Below are 21,329 nucleotides of genomic sequence, written 5' to 3'. Positions count from 1 at the left end.
GCAACATAATGAAATAAATAGGAAGCAGTATAAAGAGGCAAGAAATGAATACATTAGGATAAGAAGGGAGGAGGAGAGAAACTTTGAAAAGGATGTAGTGAAGAGATGTGAAAAAAACCTAAGCTTTTTTATAAGTATATAAATGGTAAAATGACAAACAGAGAGACCATTACTAAGTTGATTAAGGGGAATATGATATACGAAACATCAGAAGAAATGAGTGAACTTATGAATGAGAGCTTTAAATCAGTATTTAATGAAGAGGGAGAGTTTATAAAGCCAATCAACCCAGCGGCACAGGAAGGATTAAGAGACATCGTGGTAAGAAAACAGAAAATTAGAGAATTGCTAGAAAAGGTGGATGTGAGGAAGGCAATGGGACCAGATGGAGTGTCAGGATGGACACTAAGGGAATGTAGTGAGCAACTGGTAGAACCAATTTGGGATGTCATTAACAACTCTTTAAGGGAACGGAAGGTACCAAAGGAATGGAAAAGAGCCAATATTGTCCCATTATACAAAGGAGGAAAAATGACTGAGCCCCTAAATTATAGACCAGTGTCACTAACTAGTGTGGTGGGTAAGATCTGTGAAATTGTTATCAAAGAAAAATGGTTGGAATATCTGGAGAGAAATTAAATCATTAATAACTCCCAATTTGGTTTTAGAAAAGGAAGATCATGTATAACAAACTTACTAAGCTTTTATACAAGAGTAATAGATGAAGTACAAGGAAGAGATGGATGGGTGGATGCAGTGTATCTAAACATTAAAAAGGCTTTTGACAGAGTGCCACACAAAAGACTCCTATGGAAAATAGAACACATGGGCAGAATTAAGGGAAATATCTTAAATTGGATGACAGATTATTTAACAGATAGGGAAGTGAGGACAGTGATAAGAGATACTCGTACATCATCAAGTTGGAGCGCTGTAACCAGTGGCGTACCACAGGGTTCGGTGTTGGCACCAACAATGTTTCAAATATATGTCAATGATATGCAAGAGGGTTTGAGTAGTTACATAAATTTGTTTGCAGATGATGTCAAGCTTTTGAGTTATAAAAAAACAAAATGATTGTATGGAATTACAGAAAAATATTGATAAGATCTGGAGATGGAGCCAGAAGTGGAAATTAGAATTTAATATTAAGAAATGCCATGTAATGGAAATGGGTAAAAGTAATAGAAGACCTACATGGGAATATAAAATGGGAGAAGAGATTATAATGAAAAGAAGAGAAGAGAAAGACCTGGGAGTGATTATACAAGACACCCTGACTCCAGAAAGACATATAAATGGATTATTTGCTTCAACATACAAGACACTAACGAACATCAGGGTGGCATTCAATTACATGGATAAAAGTATGATGAAAAAGATATTAACCACTATGATAAGACCTAGACTAGAATATACAGCAGTGGTATGGTCACCATATAGGCAGAAAGATATCAAGAAATTAGAAAGGATATAAAAGGCTGCTACAAAGATGGTCCCTGAAATAAAAGATCTTCCCTATGAAGAAAGATTGAAGGAGATGGTGCTACCAACTTTGAAGGATAGACGGGAAAGAGGAGACTTGATAACGATGTATAAGTTAGTGAACTGTATGGAGAAGATAGATAGACAAGACCTGGTAACACTGACAGCAAGGAGACTGACAAACAAGAGGACATTCCAAGAAAATCATGAAAAATCAGTGTCATAAGAATATCAAGAAGTTCAGTTTTCCACATAGGACAGTAGACATCTGGAATGAATTAAGGGAAGAGATTGTAACAGCAGAAAGTGTGTGCAAATTTAAGAAGTTAGATAAATGTAGATATGGAGACAGGTCACTATGAGCCCTACTCGAATCCTGTAACATATAACTAGGTAAATACACACACACACACACACACTGAGCGTGCATGTCCCACTCTTTGACAGATTTAAATCTATTAAAAGTAACATATTTTTGATAGAGTAAATCAGTTAAATCCTAAATTCCCACATCGTTTTTTTTCAAACTTAAATGTATGGGTTTGATGTAAGAGTGTAAGTTATTCCATAACCTCCAAAACATGTTCAAGTTTCTTATAAAACTGTCTTTCAGAAATGTATGCATTCTCTTACAGTTACGGATCAAGTATGTTTAATATGCAGGAATATGTAGTAGGTAGTTTATGCCAGTAGTAAGTGGTGACTGAGGCATAATTTTCAGGGGATCTCATTTGTGAGATAATCATATTTGTAAATAACATGCCATTTTTTTTTAAACAATTTGCAGTATATCTTTATGCATTAGATTTATATCTTGTCAGATGGTTTGACTCAGTGTAGGTCAGTAGAAAAGCATCACAGTATCATTCACCATTGTTGGCACCTTGTATAAAGAACCTGTGACATTGTTGTGGAGAAGCATATGACTCTAACTTAACTGTTTTGGCTTTCATCATTCTGAAGGGACAGTAAGCCACCTGTAGAGTGGCTGTTTCACCTTTTCAGCCCTTATCCCTTGTGATTTAATTATAATGCATTAACTTGGAATATCATTTCACAACTTTTCTCTATCAATATTGTCCTCATTTTTAAAAAAATGTAGTACTTGAGTGTGGCTGGTGTTACTCAAATATCTATCATTCTCTGTCATAGCTCAATTTATTTACTTACTTATTTATTGTTTTTGTAGATTATTTGTGTTTGGATTATAAGAACATGCAATCTCTCTCTCTCTCTCTCTCTCTCTCTCTCTCTCTCTCTCTCTCTCTCTCTCTCTCTCTCTCTCTCTCTCTCTCTCTCTCTCTCTCTCTCTCTCTCTCTCTCTCTCTCTCTCTCTCTCTCTCTCTCTCTCTCTCTCTCATTTTAGGTTTATTCATCTAAGTACATATTCTATTGACATAACAGTGCTAATTATTGTAGAATAATAGAGTCAAATATTGCTGAAGGGCTTGAATTCCTGTTGAACAAATGGTAATGTTAATTTTGAGTCATGTAAGATAATGTTGAGTATAGATCTAGTTGGTTATATGTAAGTACATAGACAGTCATTATGTAATTTTTTTGACGTGCATGTTAGAATTTGAGGGCATTCAATTTTAATGCATGATTATTGATTTTACGATGGAGTGAAATGTAATGCAAATCACAAACATCAGTTTATAAACCATAACTATGCAGTGCATTTACTTGCTCTATAATGAAACCTTCTACTTAATAGTATGTGCCAATATTGTCTTTTTTGTAAATATTATTGTTTAATTTCTTATTTAATTTATTTAATTTATTTATCTTTTATATATATATATATATATATATATATATATATATATATATATATATATATATATATATATATATATATATATATATATATATATATATATATATATATATATATATATATATATATATATATATATATATATATATATATATATATATATATATATATATATATATATATATATATATATATATATATATATATATATATATATATATATATATATATATATATATATATATATATATATATATATATATATATATATATATATATATATATTTTTTTTTTTTTTTTTTTTTTTTTTAGGGGACTAAATCAGCCATTGGCATTTAATGCATTATAGTTATCACCTATGTTATTGCATTAGTATTCTTAAGAACTCTAGTCATTACACTGTAGGGCCTCAAATTGTTATTTGCAAATAGAACATTTGATAATATGAACTTGTTTGAGATGTCAGATATCTCAAGTCAAAAAAACAAATTGGAGGAACTTCATAGAGAAACTTAATGACTTGACCAAAAATCAAATTATTTGCCATACATTGTGATGGCATTGATGCTTTAGACCATAGTAGCTACTCCCCAGTAGTCTTAGATCATGTGTCTTCTGTACATTTAGAATTAGATGTAGAGTTAGATTAAAATTACTATTATATCTATAACAATATGAGATAGATGCCTTTCTGTTGCATCTAACACCTTTCTGCCATCTCTAAATGTGAAGAAAGCAATGACTGGTGGACAGTCAAGTGTAGTGTTTAATAGGAACAGGATTGATTGGTAGATTAAAAACTTAAAAAACTAACAGCTGATGATCACTGTGCCCTCCACATCAGTTCCATTTCGCAAAATGATGATGAAGGAAGTAATTTTTGTGTGGTTGGGAGGGTAAAAAATAACACCTGGAAGTAATTCAGTCATGTACAGTAGAAAGAATGGCACAAAAGCTAAAACTTAAGTGTATACATTAGGGTGTGATTGGTGTTAGAAGATAATTTCCAATGAAATGGGAAGACCTAGTGCTAGAATATGTGATAGAAAATGTGAGAGAAGGGGGATTAGAGAATGCAGACATAGGTATGAATGGAAAATTCAGGTGCACATATTCTCATTGACAGTTTTTAGAAAGAGGCATCAGATGTAGATAAATGTTTATTGGCTATTTAGTCTCTCTCTCTCTCTCTCTCTCTCTCTCTCTCTCTCTCTCTCTCTCTCTCTCTCTCTCTCTCTCTCTCTCTCTCTCTCTCTCTCTCTCTCTCTCGATTATTGAAAAATCCTCATTCATTTCCAAAGAAAAAAATTTGTGATTGGCCTTGAAATTAGCAACCAGATCTACCTCTCACATAAAGTTGATTCAGTACCAAACATGGAGATTCCTCTATAACTGCACAAATGCCACATGTAACAAAGGAGAAAACTTGAAACACAAGTTTATTTTATTAGCTAGACTTAGTCTATACTTGTGAAATTATAATGTTTGATGTATTTGCAGTGAGATTTAGCATACACCACAGTGTTTAAAGTTTTTTCTTAGAGATCAGTATAGTGTGTATTAATCTAAGACATGTTTTTGAGATCCAATTACAGTATAGTGACCATGCAGTCAAAGCAAGCTGAAATTGAGTAATCCGTATCATTCAGGAACTGTACATTTACCTTAAATTTCCTAATATTGCCCACCAATAATTCATCATGGCCAGTGTATTCCACTTTTAAATCAATATCTTTTGTGTATTCATCACGTTCCAAAGCTGGGCATGCCACATCTTTAATCTTAGTTTCAACCATCTATCAGATCTACTTTTCCCTCAGGTTGCATGAAACATCCATAAACAGAAACTTGGCATAAACTGATCGAGAATGTAGTGCTCACAGAAAATGCATAGCATTTGGGCAAGAAAAACATGGGCTGTGAATTCATTCTCATGCTAGATCTAATGATTTTTGTTCGTTTGTTTATATTTTTCACTTACATATTTACATATTAATTATGGACTGAAGTGTAAATTCATTGATATATTTATTGTTTTAATTTCTTTCTTTATCTTTCTTTCTTTCTTTCTTTATTTATTTATTTATTTATTTATTTATTTATTTTCATGTTGATAGGAATTTTGTAAATCACTCTTTTCTCTTCTGAAGGTTACTGACCATTTCAAGTGAGATGGGCTTGTTTTCCTTCCTATATAGAAAAAATAAGAAAAAAATAGATATATAAATAATCTTCATTGCTGTGAAAGCATGAGACAGACGTAATATAGATGTATGTATCACACCCACATACACACACACACTGGAGCTACTTGAGATTCTACTGTGCTGCATAGTGTAGATATAGTTGATACTTAAGATTTCTGGTAACCAAAACAATGCTGTTAGGTATTAACAAAAATAATAAACAAAGCCACCTTGTAATCAAAATAAGACCTGCCTATACTCCAAGCATGTTGTTCATTCCTGTGATAATGTAGTGCGTAGTGTTGCAGCCTACATATTATTATATATTGTGCCCCAAGTGATGTGAATAGACAAAACTAATAATGTATGAATCAAGGAGTGGATTATAAATAAAATGTTGATTATCTCTTAAATATATTTCCTTTCAATCTTTTGTAAGAGAGAGAGAGAGAGAGAGAGAGAGAGAGACTCAATTGATGTATGTATGTGTGTGTGTGTGTGTGTGTGTGTGTGTGTGTGTGTGTGTGTATTTACCTAATTGTATTTACCTAATTGTAACATACAGGAAAAGAGCTATGCTCGTGTTGTCCCGTCTCCATATCTATTAATGTCCAGCTTTTTCTTAAAATCATGAATATTCCTTGCGTTGACCACTTCCACGTCTAAACTATTCCATGCTTCCACCCTTCTATGAGGAAGCTATATTTTTCACATCTCTCCTATAAGTGGCCATTTTAGTTTTTCCCATGCCCTCTCGACATTCTTCCATTCCACATACACAGATCTTCCCTATCCATTTTTCCATGCCAATCATCACTCTGTATATTGCTATCAGGTCTCCCCTTTCTCTTCTGTTTTCCAGGGTTGGAAGTTGCATTCTTTTCAGTCTGTCTTCATAAGTCAAATCTCTTAAGTCAGGCACCATTTTCGTTGCAGCCCTCTGTACTTTCTCTAGTTTCCTTATGTGTTTCTTTAAGTTCGAGCCCACTGTATTGTTGCATATTCAAGCCTCGGTCTTATCATTGCAGTAATTATTTTCTTCATCATTTCTTCATCTAGATATCTGACGCCACTCTTATGTTCCTCAATAAGTTCAATACTTCTCCAATTATTTTGTTTATATGTCTCTCTGGCGATAGGTCATTGGTAATTGTCACCCCAAGGTCTTTTTCTTCATGACTGGTTTTATGTCTTCATTTCCTATCTTGTACATACTCCTGATTCTTCTTTCACTCTTGCCAAACTCTATTTTCTTGCATTTTGTCGTGTTGAACTCCATTTGCCATGTACAGCTCCATTTCCATATTCTGTCCAAGTCTTCCTGGAGTAGTTCGCAATCTTTGTCACATCTCACTTTTCTTAACAATTTTGCATCGTCTGCAAATAGGCTCACATAACTGGACACCCCATCCACCATGTCATTTATGTAGACTGCGAACATTACTGGTGCCAACACTGATCCCTGTGGAACTCCACTCTCCACCAATCCCCATTCTGATGGTCTGTCCTTAATTATTGTTCTCATTTCTCTTCCTACCAAAAGTCTTCCATCCATTTTAGTAAACTGCCATGCACTCCTCCTACCATTTCAAGTTTCCAGATCAGTCTCTGGTGTGGTACCTTATCAAAGGCCTTTTTTAAATCCAGATATATTCCATCAGCCCAACCATCTCTTTCCTGTATTACATCTATCACCCTCGAATAGTAACATATCAGGTTTGTCGTGCATGAACGCCCTTTCCTAAAACCAAATTGACACTCACAAAGTATGTCATTTTTCTCCAAGAAGTCTGTCCATCTAGTCTTCACCACCCTCTCACACATCTTAGCTACCACACTTGTAAGTGACACTGGTCTATAGTTCAATGGGTCTCTCTTGTTACCTGATTTATAGATTGGGACAATGTTAGCTCTTTTCCAGTCTTGGGGCACTACACCTTCCCTTAATGAGGCATCAATTACTTCACAAACTTTTTCTGCCAATTGCTCCCTGCATTCTCTTAAAATCCATCCTGATACCCCATCAGGTCCCACAGCTTTTCTCACTTCTAAACTCCCCATCATGTTCTTGATCTCCTCCACAGTTACTTGAAACTCCTTCATAATCCCTTTCTGTTCCATTACCAGTGGTTTGTCAAAAGCAGTCTCCTTTGTGAATACCTTCCGAAAGCATCCATTCATAGCCTCTGCCATTTCCCTGGGATCTTCACTGTATACTCCATTTACTTCTAAACTTTCAATACTTTCTCTATTTTTGATGTTGTTGTTCACATGTCTGTAAAAAGCCTTGGTTGGTCTTTACATTTATCAATTATATCCTTTTCTTGTTTCTTTCTTTCTTCTCTTCTAATCAACACATATTCATTTCTTGCTCTTTTGTAACTTTCCCACTGCTTAATCCGTCTTTTCCTTCTCCACCTCTTCCATGCATCCTCTTTTCTTGTTCTAGCCTTTTCACATCTATCGTTAAACCAGTCCTGCTTTCCAACTTCTCTATGTTGTCTTATTGGTACAAATTTTTTCTCACCTTCTTTGTATATTTTTATAAATTCCTTCCACTTTTCATTTGCTCCCTTAGCACTCTTGAATTTCATCCAATTTGTCTCTTGAAAGAATTTCTTTAGGTTTCCAAAATCTGTCTTGGCATAATTCCATCTTCCCACTTTATATTCTTCATTTCTTCTAGATTTCTCTTCGTCTATCACCTTGAACTCCAAAACTGCATGATCACTCTTTGCTAAAGGGCACTCCACCCTCATCTCCTCAATGACCATTGGCTCTGTACTAAAGACCAAGTCCAGTCTTGACGATGCTCCCTCTCCTCCAAACCTAGTATCTTCTTTGACCCACTGAGTTAACACATTTTCCATTGCCAGTGTCAATAGTGTATTTCCCCATGTTGTCTCTGATCCTTCCATTGACCAGTCCTCCCAACACACCTCTTTACAATTAAAATCTCCCATCATTATAGTTCGTTCACAGCCACCCAACATTTCTTCCAGACATGTTCCTGTATCACTTATCATTTCTTCATATTCCTGTACTGACCATGCATTTGTCTTAGGTGGTACGTACACCACTATGTAGTGCCTCTTTTTTCCTTCATTAGTTTCTGCTCTGATCTTTAGCACTTCTGCCTTTCCCATACCTTTTTCACTTGATCCACCTTTATATCTTTTTTAACCAGCAACATCACTCCTCCTCCCATCTTACCTACTCTATTTCTTTTCCAAACGTTATATTTCCCTTCTCCAACCTTCATCAGGTCTTCTCCCTCTCTCAGTTTTGTTTCAGTAAGACCCACAATATCTGGGTTCTTGTCCCTCAAGTAATCGTTGAGTTCTAAAATCCCCGATATCACTCCATTTATGTTGGAATACATTACATTTCGCTCATATGTAAGTTTCTTTAGTCCTTTCTTGCTGTACTTTTCTGGGTTATGAACCACTTCCTCAGTCTCATATCCAAGATTCTCCAGAAAAACTCTTTCTTCTCTTCTTCTGTCCTCTCTTCATTTTTTTCAAAGCCTCCTTTCTCAACTCATTTAACATTTCTCTTTCCTTTTCACCGAGATCTCTTCTCAACCAAATCTTCCTTGTTGTTTCCTGCTGGGCTAGCCTCCATGACTTCTCCACCAATTCATCTACATCCTTTTGTGACTTAAGTTTGATTCTTATTGGCCTCATACCTTCTCTTGTGAACTTTCCAATTCTATGGTAGTCCTCTATTTCTTGTACTAGGTCTTTTCCCTCCTCTTGCACCACATTAATGATATTATTTATCACCTTTTTTATGTTTTTCTCTCTCTCCATTTTACTCGGTGTCTTATCCTCCTCCACACCAAATATCACCACACATCTCTTTTTGTCTACACACAGTGTGTGTGTGTGTGTGTGTGTGTGTATTTACCTAGCTGTATTTACTTACAGTGGAGACTCAATACTCGAACGTCTAAATAGTCAAAGTTTTCAATACTCAAATGCAAAAGTTCAATTTAATACTCGAAAAAATACCTGATAGTCAAACGCCCACACATGTGGTTGTAAGCAAAGGCTCCCTGGCCTCTCCCTCTCCTCCCTCCGTCAATTGTGCTGCTGCAGTCATCAGAATAACATTCTTGTGTATTCTGTTTAAAGTCCATTCATCCAAAGAATCCAGGCTGAAACTGCTAGTTCAGTTGGCAGCCCTGCCCACCCCTGCCGCCACTAAACCTTCCCGACAGTTAAATTTTTTTCAAGTACATTTAATTTTCTTCACTTAACTCAATAGATATACAAATTTATAGTTTGAAGAAAAATAAATGTACTTGAAGAAAATTTGAGTGTCGGGAAGGTTTAGTGGCTGGGCTGCCAACCAAACTAGCAGTTCCGGCCTGGATTCTTTGGATGAACGGACTATAGTTTTTCATTTATAAACTTACACTAACAACAAAGGCTCATTAGTGGTAAAAATTGGTCGTATACAAAGCTCTGTCCTCTCCTGTCTCACAACCGTCACTGTCCTATTCTGATATCGTATTACCGGTAATAATGGTATACCGGATGCCTGTGTGCATCCCTAGTCCTGCTTCAGTATTGAGAAAAACAACATTCTTCTGCATCTTGTCGGTAGTTTTTCATTTAGAAACTTATGATGGCACAAAGAGGCATATTAGTGATGAAAATAATGAATCTGGTGAGAGTGCCGGTGTTAGTGAGCCACAGCACTCCATTAGTGGATTCACAGGAATAATACTAGGAGAAAAGTTACAATGTCGTTTTCATGGATGGTGACTCGTCCTCCGACCACCTCTCTCATCCACCCCACCCTTCTTCCCTCTTCCAAGTTGTCCATCACCAGCCTTTATTTATGGTATGTACAAATCAAAATTATATATAAAAAAAAAAATTACATTGATATTTATATAAACTTGGAGGTTTTGCTAAGATGAGAATGAATTACCTGATCTATAGGTACCAATAATCAAACTTTTTAATACTCAAACAGCCATTCAGAATTAATTAAGTTCAAGTATTGAGTCTCTACTGTACTTGTATATTGCATGGTTTGAGCATGACTCATAGTGACCTATCTCCATATCTACTTTTATCCAACTTTTCCTTGAGATTATGCACACTTGCTGCTATTACAATCTCTTCATTCAAACTGTCCCAAATATCCACCTTGTGATAATTTATTTCATCATATATTTGTCCATGAATTGAAATGCCACTCTAATATTAGTCAACATTTTATATGCTAATCCAAATATCTTACTTATGTGTTTTTCAGGGTTCAGACTTTCCTGTATAATCACTCTTAGATCTTTTTCCTCTTTAGCCTTCAATTTTGTTCCTCTCCCATCAGATACTAGTTTCATACTGGTCTTTTTTGCTCTTTCATAATTCCATTACATGATATTTCTTGGCATTAAACTCTAATTTCCACTTCTTACTCCACTCATAGATTTTGTTTATATCTTCCTGCAGCAGCAAACAATCCTCTTGGATTTTGATTACTTTTAGCAATTTTGCATCATCAGCAAACAAATTAATATAACTGTTTACCCCATTTTTGTCATTTACATATACCTGGAACATAATAGGGGCTAACACTGACCATTGTGGCACTCTACTTGTTACTTTACCCCAAGATGAGTATGTATCTCAGATCACAGTTCTCATCTCTCTGTCCTTCAAATAATCCTTATCCAATCTAACAAAGTTCCTTGCAGTCCTCCTATGCTCTCTAACTTCCAAAGTAGTCTGCCGTGAGGGACTTTATCAAAAGCCTTTTTTATGTCCAGGTATACTGTGTCCACCCATCCATTTTTTATTTATACCATGTGGGCTTTTCATGGGAATTTATGAGCTAAAGGGGATACTTTTTGGGAACCTCCTATCTCAAAGCCCACACGCTACGAAATCCTTGTCCCGAGTGAGGAGAAATAACCTACACTCGGACCGTGGACAGGATTCGAACCCGTGTGCTTGGAAGCCCTCGCACCCCATAAGCACGCATGGTTCTGTATTCCTGCAGTTCTAACTCTAATGCTACATGATCACTTCTTCCCATTGGACTAAGGTATTGTATGCTGGGAGGAGGTTCTGGCTTCTTTGTGAATACTAGGTCAAGCAACGATGGTTCTTCTTCCTCCCTGTACCATGTTAACTCTTCGACCCACTGATCCATTGTATTTACCATAGTCAACTGTAACACCTCCTTGCTTCACTGTCCAGCATTACCAATTACTTCTCTCTCTCTCCAGTTCACTTTTTTGCAGTTAAAGTCTCCTACTAATAGTATTCTTCTATCTCTTCTCATCATATTATCTAAACACTTAATCACCTCTCTTTGCATATCCTTATGTTCCTCTGTTCCCAATGTATTTGTCTTTGGTGGCACATACATTACTATGATTTTCCTTTTTTTTTCAATTTCTCTGTTTTGATTGTTACTCCCATTACTTCCACTATATCATCACCATGTAGCACATCCTCCACACATATATTATCATGAACCATATTAGCACTCCTCCTCCTCCTTTTCCCTTCCTGTCTCTTCAGCTATTATATCCCTCCTCTTTAAAGCTAACATGGATCTCTTTTAGTGTGTGTGTGCTGGTCCCTTCAAAGTAAACCATATGATTTTAAAACAAAAATGTCTTGTCTCACAATAATTGAACTAAATCTTACTGCCAGCCGACTATATAGAACTTTTCTATGTATCACTATGCTGCATCACAAAAATTTTGGTAAAATTTAACAAGAGGCCCCTTCCTTGGCCGTATTTCTCCTTAAACTTTTTTAGGGGAGTGCGAAATTTTGTCTATTTCGGTTTCTCCCACAAACTAATCCAAGACTAATTTAATCTAACACTAACACTAAACCTAACCTAACGTAGTATAATCTAAACCTAATGTAACCCTGCTTCTGACGCGATGTGTTGATTAAAAAAGCAGCGATCAAACGAGTCAATAAAAAAAAATAAATAAATAAATAGATAAAATGAAATACATAAAAATAGAAAAGAAAGAAAAAGAAAACAAACAAACAAACGTAAAGTACATTGAGTATACTGCGACACCATTTGGTAGTGTACGTGACTCGTGTCGTGAGTTACTGAAAGGACTAATAACCATGACTAAATTTTTGCCTATCAGAGAGCAATGGCATAAACTCATTCATCAGCTTTTGTTTGCATACTCTCACCCACAGTGCAATGACTGGAATTAATTTTATCAAAATCTCTCTAAAACGTATAATTTATCAAATCATTAATTCGTATTGATCAAACAAGAGGAACAATGGTGAATAGGAGAGTCCTGGGTAAAGCGCTTCAGTTCTCTGTCGGAGTGACGGATGGTTGGTGGTGGATCGCGACAATCCCAAAACTCCGGAGTGTTTGGTGGTAGGAGAGGAGAGGAGACCATGGCCCTTGCTCGTTTTGCCAGCTAGCATCCCTAAACTCGGATAACGCAACACCCGTATGCAAGGTACTCGACTCACTGCATGTTATTTACCATTAACATTAATGTGTTAGTTTTTCTGTACTAGTTAAGGAATGGTGTTGGTGGGAAGAGTGCCAGCCAGCCAACAGGAAATTACACAGCGTAGATGGAAAGATTAATGTGGTATAGTATTCACACAGCGTAGATAGAAAGATTAATGTGGTATAGTAACCATTGTCGTGTTGTCTGAATCATTGTTGTCATCCTTGTCGTCACCATCATAACTGTCATGATCATCTGGATCATGGTAAGGTATATATATATATATATATATATATATATATATATATATATATATATATATATATATATATATATATATATATATATATATATATATATATATATATATATATATATATATATATATATATATATATATATATAATTATGCAGGTCACACCCAACGTATTCACTTATCTCTGGGCTGTCCATCCATTCCTGGCCACCATAGGAAAATCGTAAATTTTACTTGGGAAATAATATGATACTTGAGAAATTTTCGGCACTTGATTTGAGTATTACTATTGACACAGCCTTAAAGTTTCACAAGCACATTTATACAATTGTATGTAAAGCCTCTGTTGTTATAATTAATTTATTGAAATTAACTTTTAACCATAATGTTGAATATGTCCAATTTGTATCCTTCTCAAGTATGTCAGTGGTGCGGTATCTGGTTTATTAAAAGCAAATAAATAAATAAAGGAGAGCCTAATTCTGCAAGTATGCCAGTCTATAAGGGAAAAAATTACTGGAAGAGGTTAATTCTAAGAAAAATAGACTTGAGTTGTGTACACTAAGCAGACCAGTTTGTTAGTCATTTTATAATGTTATTTAAAAGTAACATAAACAAAAAGAACTACATGGATTTATAATGGAGGGCATTTAGAAGAAGAGATCACACAGTGAAGTAATACAGAGTAGGACCCAAAAATGAATGAATAACAGGCTTGAATGCTTGGATGAAGTTTAGAGACATGATTTCATCAAAAAGGGAGTTCCATAGACAGGCACGCATCTCAAGGAGAAGAACCCTTTCCTAGCCTTCAAGGACCTATGAGTGCTGAACCTTTAAACGATGACTTTTTCCATCTTCCAACTGTCCGTACCATGATAGCACTCAACCCCACCATTTCAAGTTACCAGTGTTCATAAAAACTTGGATATTAAGAAGCATTCCTTTGTTAGCTATATCTAATATTGGAATCTGGAATTTCCTCCCTGAGTATGTAGTCTCACATGTTAATGTTAATACATTCAAAGTTGCCTTAGCATCCCATCTTGGTGATTTGTTATTCGAATATTAAGGCTAAGGTTGGGAGCACATGAACGACTCTGTGGCATCATGTCATGGCTCCACACTGTTGTGGGGTTTCAAGTGACTGTGTCTTGACTGAGCTACGCCACAAAGTCACTCGTGTGTATGGGTACACACCACTATGGCACATCCATGCCCATCAAGGCTTCAGTTCCTTGAGAATCCATCTCTCTGTAACCAGACACGAAGATGTTACACATCTCCTCCTATGCCTTGGCTTTGGGAGTTTTGTTGCTCTAGTCATTGCAGTATATGTCCCATATTGCTGGCCAATCTTCAGTTTCAGTATTGAATCAATCTATACTGAGTGTAGCCATGGTATTGATATATATATATGATATTTAAAGAGGAAAATATGCTTACTCCTCAAAGTTTAGTATGTGACTGCCCATAGCCGTCATGTGTTCGTCGCTCAGCCAGTCATTCATATGCGTGGGTCCTTGACACAATGTCACGCCACATTGTTTTGGGGATGAGTGACTGCTTGCCACAGTCACTTGCCACAGACACTCGTTTGCATGGGATAACTTCTAAAGTATGGAAACTTATGGAGAGCCACATCCCTGCCACAACGTGACACCACAGAATCACTCGTGCGCTCCCGGGCTTATACACATTCTTGCTCATGATGCATTATCTTGCCCTCTCTGTGTGTTTTGATGTAACTTAGGAGTATTTGTATATGTAAGGGCTGGTGCATCAACAAGGTGCTACTTTCTGGGCCTCTTACTTAGATTTTAGACCTGGAAGCCCGCCAGTTAAGAACACCAGGTAAGAATTAGAGCACCAATAGTGGCTCCTTATGTACTTTACCGCTGCCTCTCTCCACGACAAGGAAACCTGGAGACATTGTGGGAAAGAGGAGTTTAAGGGCAGGGGAAAGCAAACAAGCCAAATTTGGAAAATCTTGAAAGTAAAAAAAAAAATAATAATAAAAATAAATAAATTATAATAATATTAATAATACAGGGGATATCTGGCCCCTCCCTCACTCCTATACCATATGTTACACTATCCTAAACTTGTGAAGTCACCAATCTTGCTAATTATGGGGCTCTGCCACCCTCCCATAGTCTGTTGCATTATTCTATCTTATCCTACCTAGAAGATAAAACCTTCCCATGGACTCCATTAAGAATATTAACCTAACCTAGCTGTGGGACCTTCACCCCAACATTGTACATATTGTACATCTTGATTTTTTTCTTCATTTATCCCCAATAAGCTTTGGAAACCTTGTGCAAGAGTTTTTGTGTGGGAAAGCCAAAATGAATATTTTTCTACATTCCTGGGAAGGTCTAAGGATTGAGGTAAGTTCAACCCATTAGTATGAGCAGTACCACATGAAGCAACTTATTTTCCAATGAGAAGCCTTGACAGAGCCGGAAAAATGTAGTAGTTATCTGTGCACAGGATGTGGGGTTTTCCAAAAATGAAAAGTCATGAGTTTATTCTTTATAGCACCAGAAAACCATGTAGATTTTTATTGGGAATATCAACACCTAAGCCAATGTACACCATAAAATCTAGAACTTTCAGTTGTGCAGTCATAAAGCACATGACACTTCTGTCCAAACCAATGTCATTTGCACAGAATATACTTCATGAATGATAGGTGTCCCTTCAACAAAACCAGAGCCTCATCCACAACTACATTTTTCATTGGTGTAAAAGTTTCAAATTTATTTTCCTTCATGTTTTTCAAAACGAGTAGTTTTCCAAAGGTCATGAAGCTGGGATCCTATATTATTTCTAAGTGCAAATGTCTTGACAAATCCCAATATTTGTCTCTTAGTATATATATGCTGTAAACAGGTGTTGTCACAAGGTCATTTATTGATGAGAAGTCACATATGTATAGCATATTTTCACATGAAACATCAACATTATGGCAAGCCAAACATACATCTTATTCACATTTATAGCAGTCCAATCTTATATCTACACGTGTAATAAGAGACTCATAAAAAATCAAGAGTATTTTCCTGAAATTGCATATTCATTCCATCAAGTACTCCATGACAAGTGTTGAAAAAAGGACAGTCATGTGTCTTCTTCTACTAGCAGATTGCTGGTAGTTAAGTGTAAGCGCATGATACTGAAAGAGATGCAGATCTGTTTATCAAATCTGGCCTTAGGATTAGTTTCAATGTCTAACTTTCTTTTTATTCTAATTAGTAAGTTGATTTTTATATAGTTTGCTTTACTCATGACAGACAGCTCAGCTAGTGGATTATTGGGAGTTGATATGTGTGGCTTCCTTCCCTACATGCATTGGGACAAGTTAGATAACCCTTCATCCATTAGATGGAGGTTTTCGGCTGGTGCAAGCCAGCAACTTTGCAAGTGTCACCAGTTTGTGCTCAAAACAATAGTCACCCTTCTGTGTTTGATTAAGGTGGGAAAATGTCCTCACACACATATGCAACACCTGCCCTATCCATAAGCCATGGACTAAGGTGTGGCTTATTGACCTCTTTCTCATCTTCAAAGGATACAGGCACCAAAAAGTGGTCAGCACTTGATTGATTTTGGTAGAATACCATGTGACCTTAAAAAAATAGGTTCACTTTTAAGTCATCTTTCTTATGAAACCACAATAAAATTCCAATATTCAAATTTACATCCACTGCACTCAGCTACCATTGTGACACTGAGAACCTCTGCTGTTAGCTGGCTGAGTAGCGCTGCCACCATGTATACACATGGTGATTGGCTGCATATAATTACTTTTGTATTGGACAATAGTAAGTGACACTTAATGATGCTTTAACATGTCATTGAAAGGACGGTCATTGACTGAACAAAAGGGATACAGGGGAGCATGTACCATTCCATACTGGAAACCACATAGGACATATTAACACATGCATTTCACTGCATCTCTCCAAGCAGGCCTCTGTAGCATAGAAACAAAGGAAATTTCATAAATCTGTTATTTTTATTCTATTTATGATTTTGTGTTATAATAGTTTTTTACTCATTTATTATTTTTATTACACTACTATGATTATGTACTTATGCTAATGATGCCCTAATGCTATGACATGTTGTACCACAATTAATTTTATAGAAGTGTAGAAAATATAAAAATTATTAAGGTCAAAATTCTCTTTCAGAGAATTGAAGGGTAGCACCTCATGCAGGGGGAGACAGGTGACTGTGGCCTCAGCCAGCAGCAGTCCTTTGCTGACAGGCAAGTCACCAGTGCCTCAGAGGTGAGCATCATGGCTAAATCATGTTACCATAATGTGGAATCAATGTTTTTGCTTGTGCCTCTTTGCCTGTGGAAAAAAATTAGTAATATATATATTTTTTATTTATCTATTTTTTTTAATGTTATGGCCTATAGCACCTGTAGGCATACTTGAAGAGAATAAGTGGTGCAGGCAATTTTATTTATATTGGTACCCATATTAGGGCCCATATCACCACCCAAGCACATCTTTGGTGTAACTACCTAGAACCTGGGTATTATGGTGACATGTAGGTAACTTTAAACCACTCGACAAATGGGTTAGCTTCAAAGCAATATGTGGTGGGATTTGAACCTACACATGGACATCTACCCAATCCCACGCTCACCGTCTTATCCACAACGCCACCGCCTCTCTAGCAGCACAGTAAATTGGCACCACATAAAGACAGAAAGCTTCCAGAGTATCCCATTGCAAAAGAGCTTTGATAGAATAGACATACAGGAAAATGTAGTTTAGTCAGGAGACAAATGACAGCAAAGCATAGATTTGGCTGTGTGTGAGTTGCTTGTTGAGTAGCTTTGCTGATTAATAATAATAATAATTATTATTATTGTTTATTTGTTTATTTATTTATTTATTATTTTTTCAGTTTTATCAAAACCAAAACATGTCCTGTTTATGATAAAATCATATTTTAGTCTTTCCTGAAGATTAGAGAATGTAACATACTTTCATGAAAATGTTCCTTTTTTATTTCAGATGCCTTCTCAAATTCAGCGTTTGCAAAATTCACCCAACTTCACTCATCAGGCATACAGATATGGCATTGTACTCTCTTGTATAGGTAAGTTTGACTTACATATTTGTAATTACTAATTACATTATTTACCAGGTCAGCATTCACACACTCTTTGGCCCATTTTCCCACAGTAGTAAGGGACATTCCTGTGGCCCACATATTACACCCCAAGAATCCAGACAGAGCACACTCATTCATTACTCTCTTCACACAGTTCATCCATTCCAAGTGTGGCCTTTCTGTTAACCTTTCACAACACTGAGTGGCTTAAAATTACTCGAAGTACAAAAAATGCCTACCACTGCACTTGCGATAGAACATTAAAAGAAGAAAAAATAAAGACCTTGAAAGTGTTTGACATATCTGATGTCTTGCTTGTTTGGGTCTATTTCAAGCAGGGTTTACTGTACTTTATACATTAGTTATTCATTTATTTGTTATTTATTGTTCTTTTATTAACTTGTTTTCCTTTAATGATAGGAGTTTTGCTGAACTGGTTGGGTGTAGCTCAGGCTTACATAGAGCCTGTGCGTTACCTTGGAGTATGCCTAGTTATCTTGGGGTCCTTTCTTATCATCTCTGCATTGTGCCGCTGGATGTCTACATCCCCTCAAACCACCACTACTGCCGTCCAAGAGGTAAGGCATCTTAGAAGACTGTTCCCAAGTCCATTTTTCTTATTTTCATAAATAAATGTCTTGAGTCTAACTTAACATATCATAGTTTTTCATTAACATGTACTTATAGCTGGAAAGGAGACAAGACTAAACTGATTTTTGTCTAACTGAGGATTTGAACTGCCTGCCCTCTTTGTTAAGCTGAGTGCATTAACCATTATATTATTGTTCTTTGAATTGATGTTACTAAGCATTATTGTATTTATTTATATATTTATTTCATTTATTGATCACTATTTATTGGCATACAATACTTTTTACTTTGATTTTTATTTATTTGTTTAATTCATTTGTTTTATTTTATTTATTTATTCCATGGATTTATTTTTCATTTATTCTATTTATTTATTTGTTTAATTTAATTTTATTATTAATTAATTAATTAATTAATTTATTTATTTCTATTTTTTTATTTATTTTTTTTTTATTTATTTATTTATTTTTTTTTTTTGGATGGGAGAGAATGTTTAGTGTTTGACCTGACTCATTTAATGCTACTCTTTGCTCCTAAAGGTCAGTTCAGATGATGCAGGAGACCTCCACGTGATCACTGTGCCTATGGTACGTGGTCAATCACAGTCCCGCAACCCATGCACCTCAGTTTTACAAAGCAGACCACCAGATTATTTTATGGTGACAGAAAAGCCACCAAGTTATGAAGAGGCTATGTCTATGTTACCACCTTATCTAGCCACTCACTCGGGCTCCCTTCAGCTGAATGCAGAAGGTGGTTTGGAAGAATTTTTAGCTCCACATCAAGTACCTGAGAGCCAGCCGGAAGGAGCAGTTGGAGGCTTACTGCAACAGCCTGATGCAAGAATGAGGCAGCCTGATGGCTGTAAAGAATCTGAGAGACTGCTGAACATATCCTCCTCGCCTCCTGCCTACTCACAATGTGCCTCTCAGTCAGCATTTGTTAGTAGCAATAACAACACCACCATGACTCCTCAGGAAGGAAACACAGACAGTAGAACAGCTGAATCCACCTCACCAGGTAACATAACAAGTGACACAACTAGCATAAGTAACAATGCAATAGATACCACAAGCACAGATAGCATAATTAGCTCATTAGATCCTAGACCAGAAACAGAATGTGTTACTTCCACCTCAGAAGAGACTGATGGGAAATCAATTAGAATCAAAAGTAATTCTATTGACAAAAGTCAGGAAAGTGATAGCACTCATTCCCTCTCAGATCAGATGTTATCCTCAAGAAATATTGATAAATAGAAAATATCCTAGACTTGATAAACTGTCTATGCAATTATTCATGGTAATATTTATATACAGAGAAAGAAAAATGTTTTTGTAATATTATTGGTATTGACAGGGTACACCACCACTTTGAATGAGATACTAAGATCAAAGGAATGTAAGCAGTTTTGTCATGAAGTGCAATTAATCTTAGTCTTTAAGGATAAGATGCACAATAAGTAATTTTATTTATTATGTAAAGACTGGTTCATACATAATTTCTGTAGTATTCAGCTCTCTTGCTGGTGGATATTGACAAAATCAGATTTACTGTTGATACTAAGGTGCTTGCATTTAGTATTTAAGCAACTTAATATCCATAATATTGATTGTTAATGTTTTTTATTATTACAAATATTGTACTTTTCAGGGCATTGATACAGTCAGCTAAATGAACCATATGACTTGCAAAAAATTTTACAAGACCCTTCTATATTATGGGTTTCATAGGATATGTTACATTTCTTATGAACTCTCCAAACAAATTAACTCATTGGGATCATGTGTACTTTGATATAGTAGATACCACTAATTTTCATCACTATGACCATGTAATAAAGTGGATAACAGTCACTTACTCAGAAATTTATGTGCACAAGATTCCACCAGCTGCTGGACATGTAGAGGTGTTAAGATGTTGTGGACTTGCTTTCTTAGCTCCCCACTCCCACATAGAAGATAATTTGATTAATAATTGTGACAAAGAATAAAGCATACAGGTTGCAGAGTATTATACTTGCATAATTTGTGCACTGATCATGTTTTCTTTCCTTTATCTAAGATGAATGTCCAGAAGTGATATATTGCTTCACATATTCTGAATGAGAAAATAGTAAACTGTACCTTCATAGAATAAGACAAGAGCAAAAAAAAAAAAAAAAACAATACTTTCAATAATCAATTAATATATATAGAAATTGAAGGGAATTTTGATTAAAGCTACGGAAATCTAGTTTAATCTGTTACAGTATGTAAAAAGCAGAGATAGGCTCTGTTTTCCAAATATTATTATATTAGCTTTCTAATATTAGATATTAGGGAGTGCAGTGGCGTAGTGGAAAAGGTGGTGAGCGTGGGATCGGATAGACATTAGCACGTAGGTTCGAATCTCTCCACATACCACTTTGAAATTATG

The 21,329-nt window shown here is 35.8% G+C and overlaps 1 protein-coding gene across 2 annotated transcripts; it reads left to right on the top strand.

Moving 5' to 3' along the window:
* Positions 1-12,756: 12,756 nt before the first annotated feature.
* LOC123514981 lies at positions 12,757-20,948 on the top strand. Of its 2 annotated transcripts, XM_045273280.1 has the most exons (5): positions 12,761-12,925; positions 17,381-17,479; positions 18,221-18,305; positions 18,741-18,898; positions 19,451-20,948. In XM_045273280.1, the coding sequence occupies exons 2-5, from the start codon at positions 17,402-17,404 to the stop codon at positions 20,168-20,170; spliced, it is 1,041 nt and encodes a 346-aa protein (XP_045129215.1). In that variant the 5' UTR covers positions 12,761-12,925; positions 17,381-17,401; the 3' UTR covers positions 20,171-20,948. The 2 variants fall into 2 exon arrangements, with proteins under 2 accessions (XP_045129216.1, XP_045129215.1); XM_045273281.1 differs by lacking the exon at positions 17,381-17,479 and having other exon boundaries at positions 12,757-12,925.
* Positions 20,949-21,329: the final 381 nt, after the last annotated feature.

The sequence above is a fragment of the Portunus trituberculatus genome, chromosome 38 (assembly GCF_017591435.1).
Source record: "Portunus trituberculatus isolate SZX2019 chromosome 38, ASM1759143v1, whole genome shotgun sequence".
Taxonomy (NCBI): domain Eukaryota; kingdom Metazoa; phylum Arthropoda; class Malacostraca; order Decapoda; family Portunidae; genus Portunus; species Portunus trituberculatus.
Note: the sequence above shows the minus strand (reverse complement) of the source record. Positions and strands in the feature narration are given on the sequence as shown.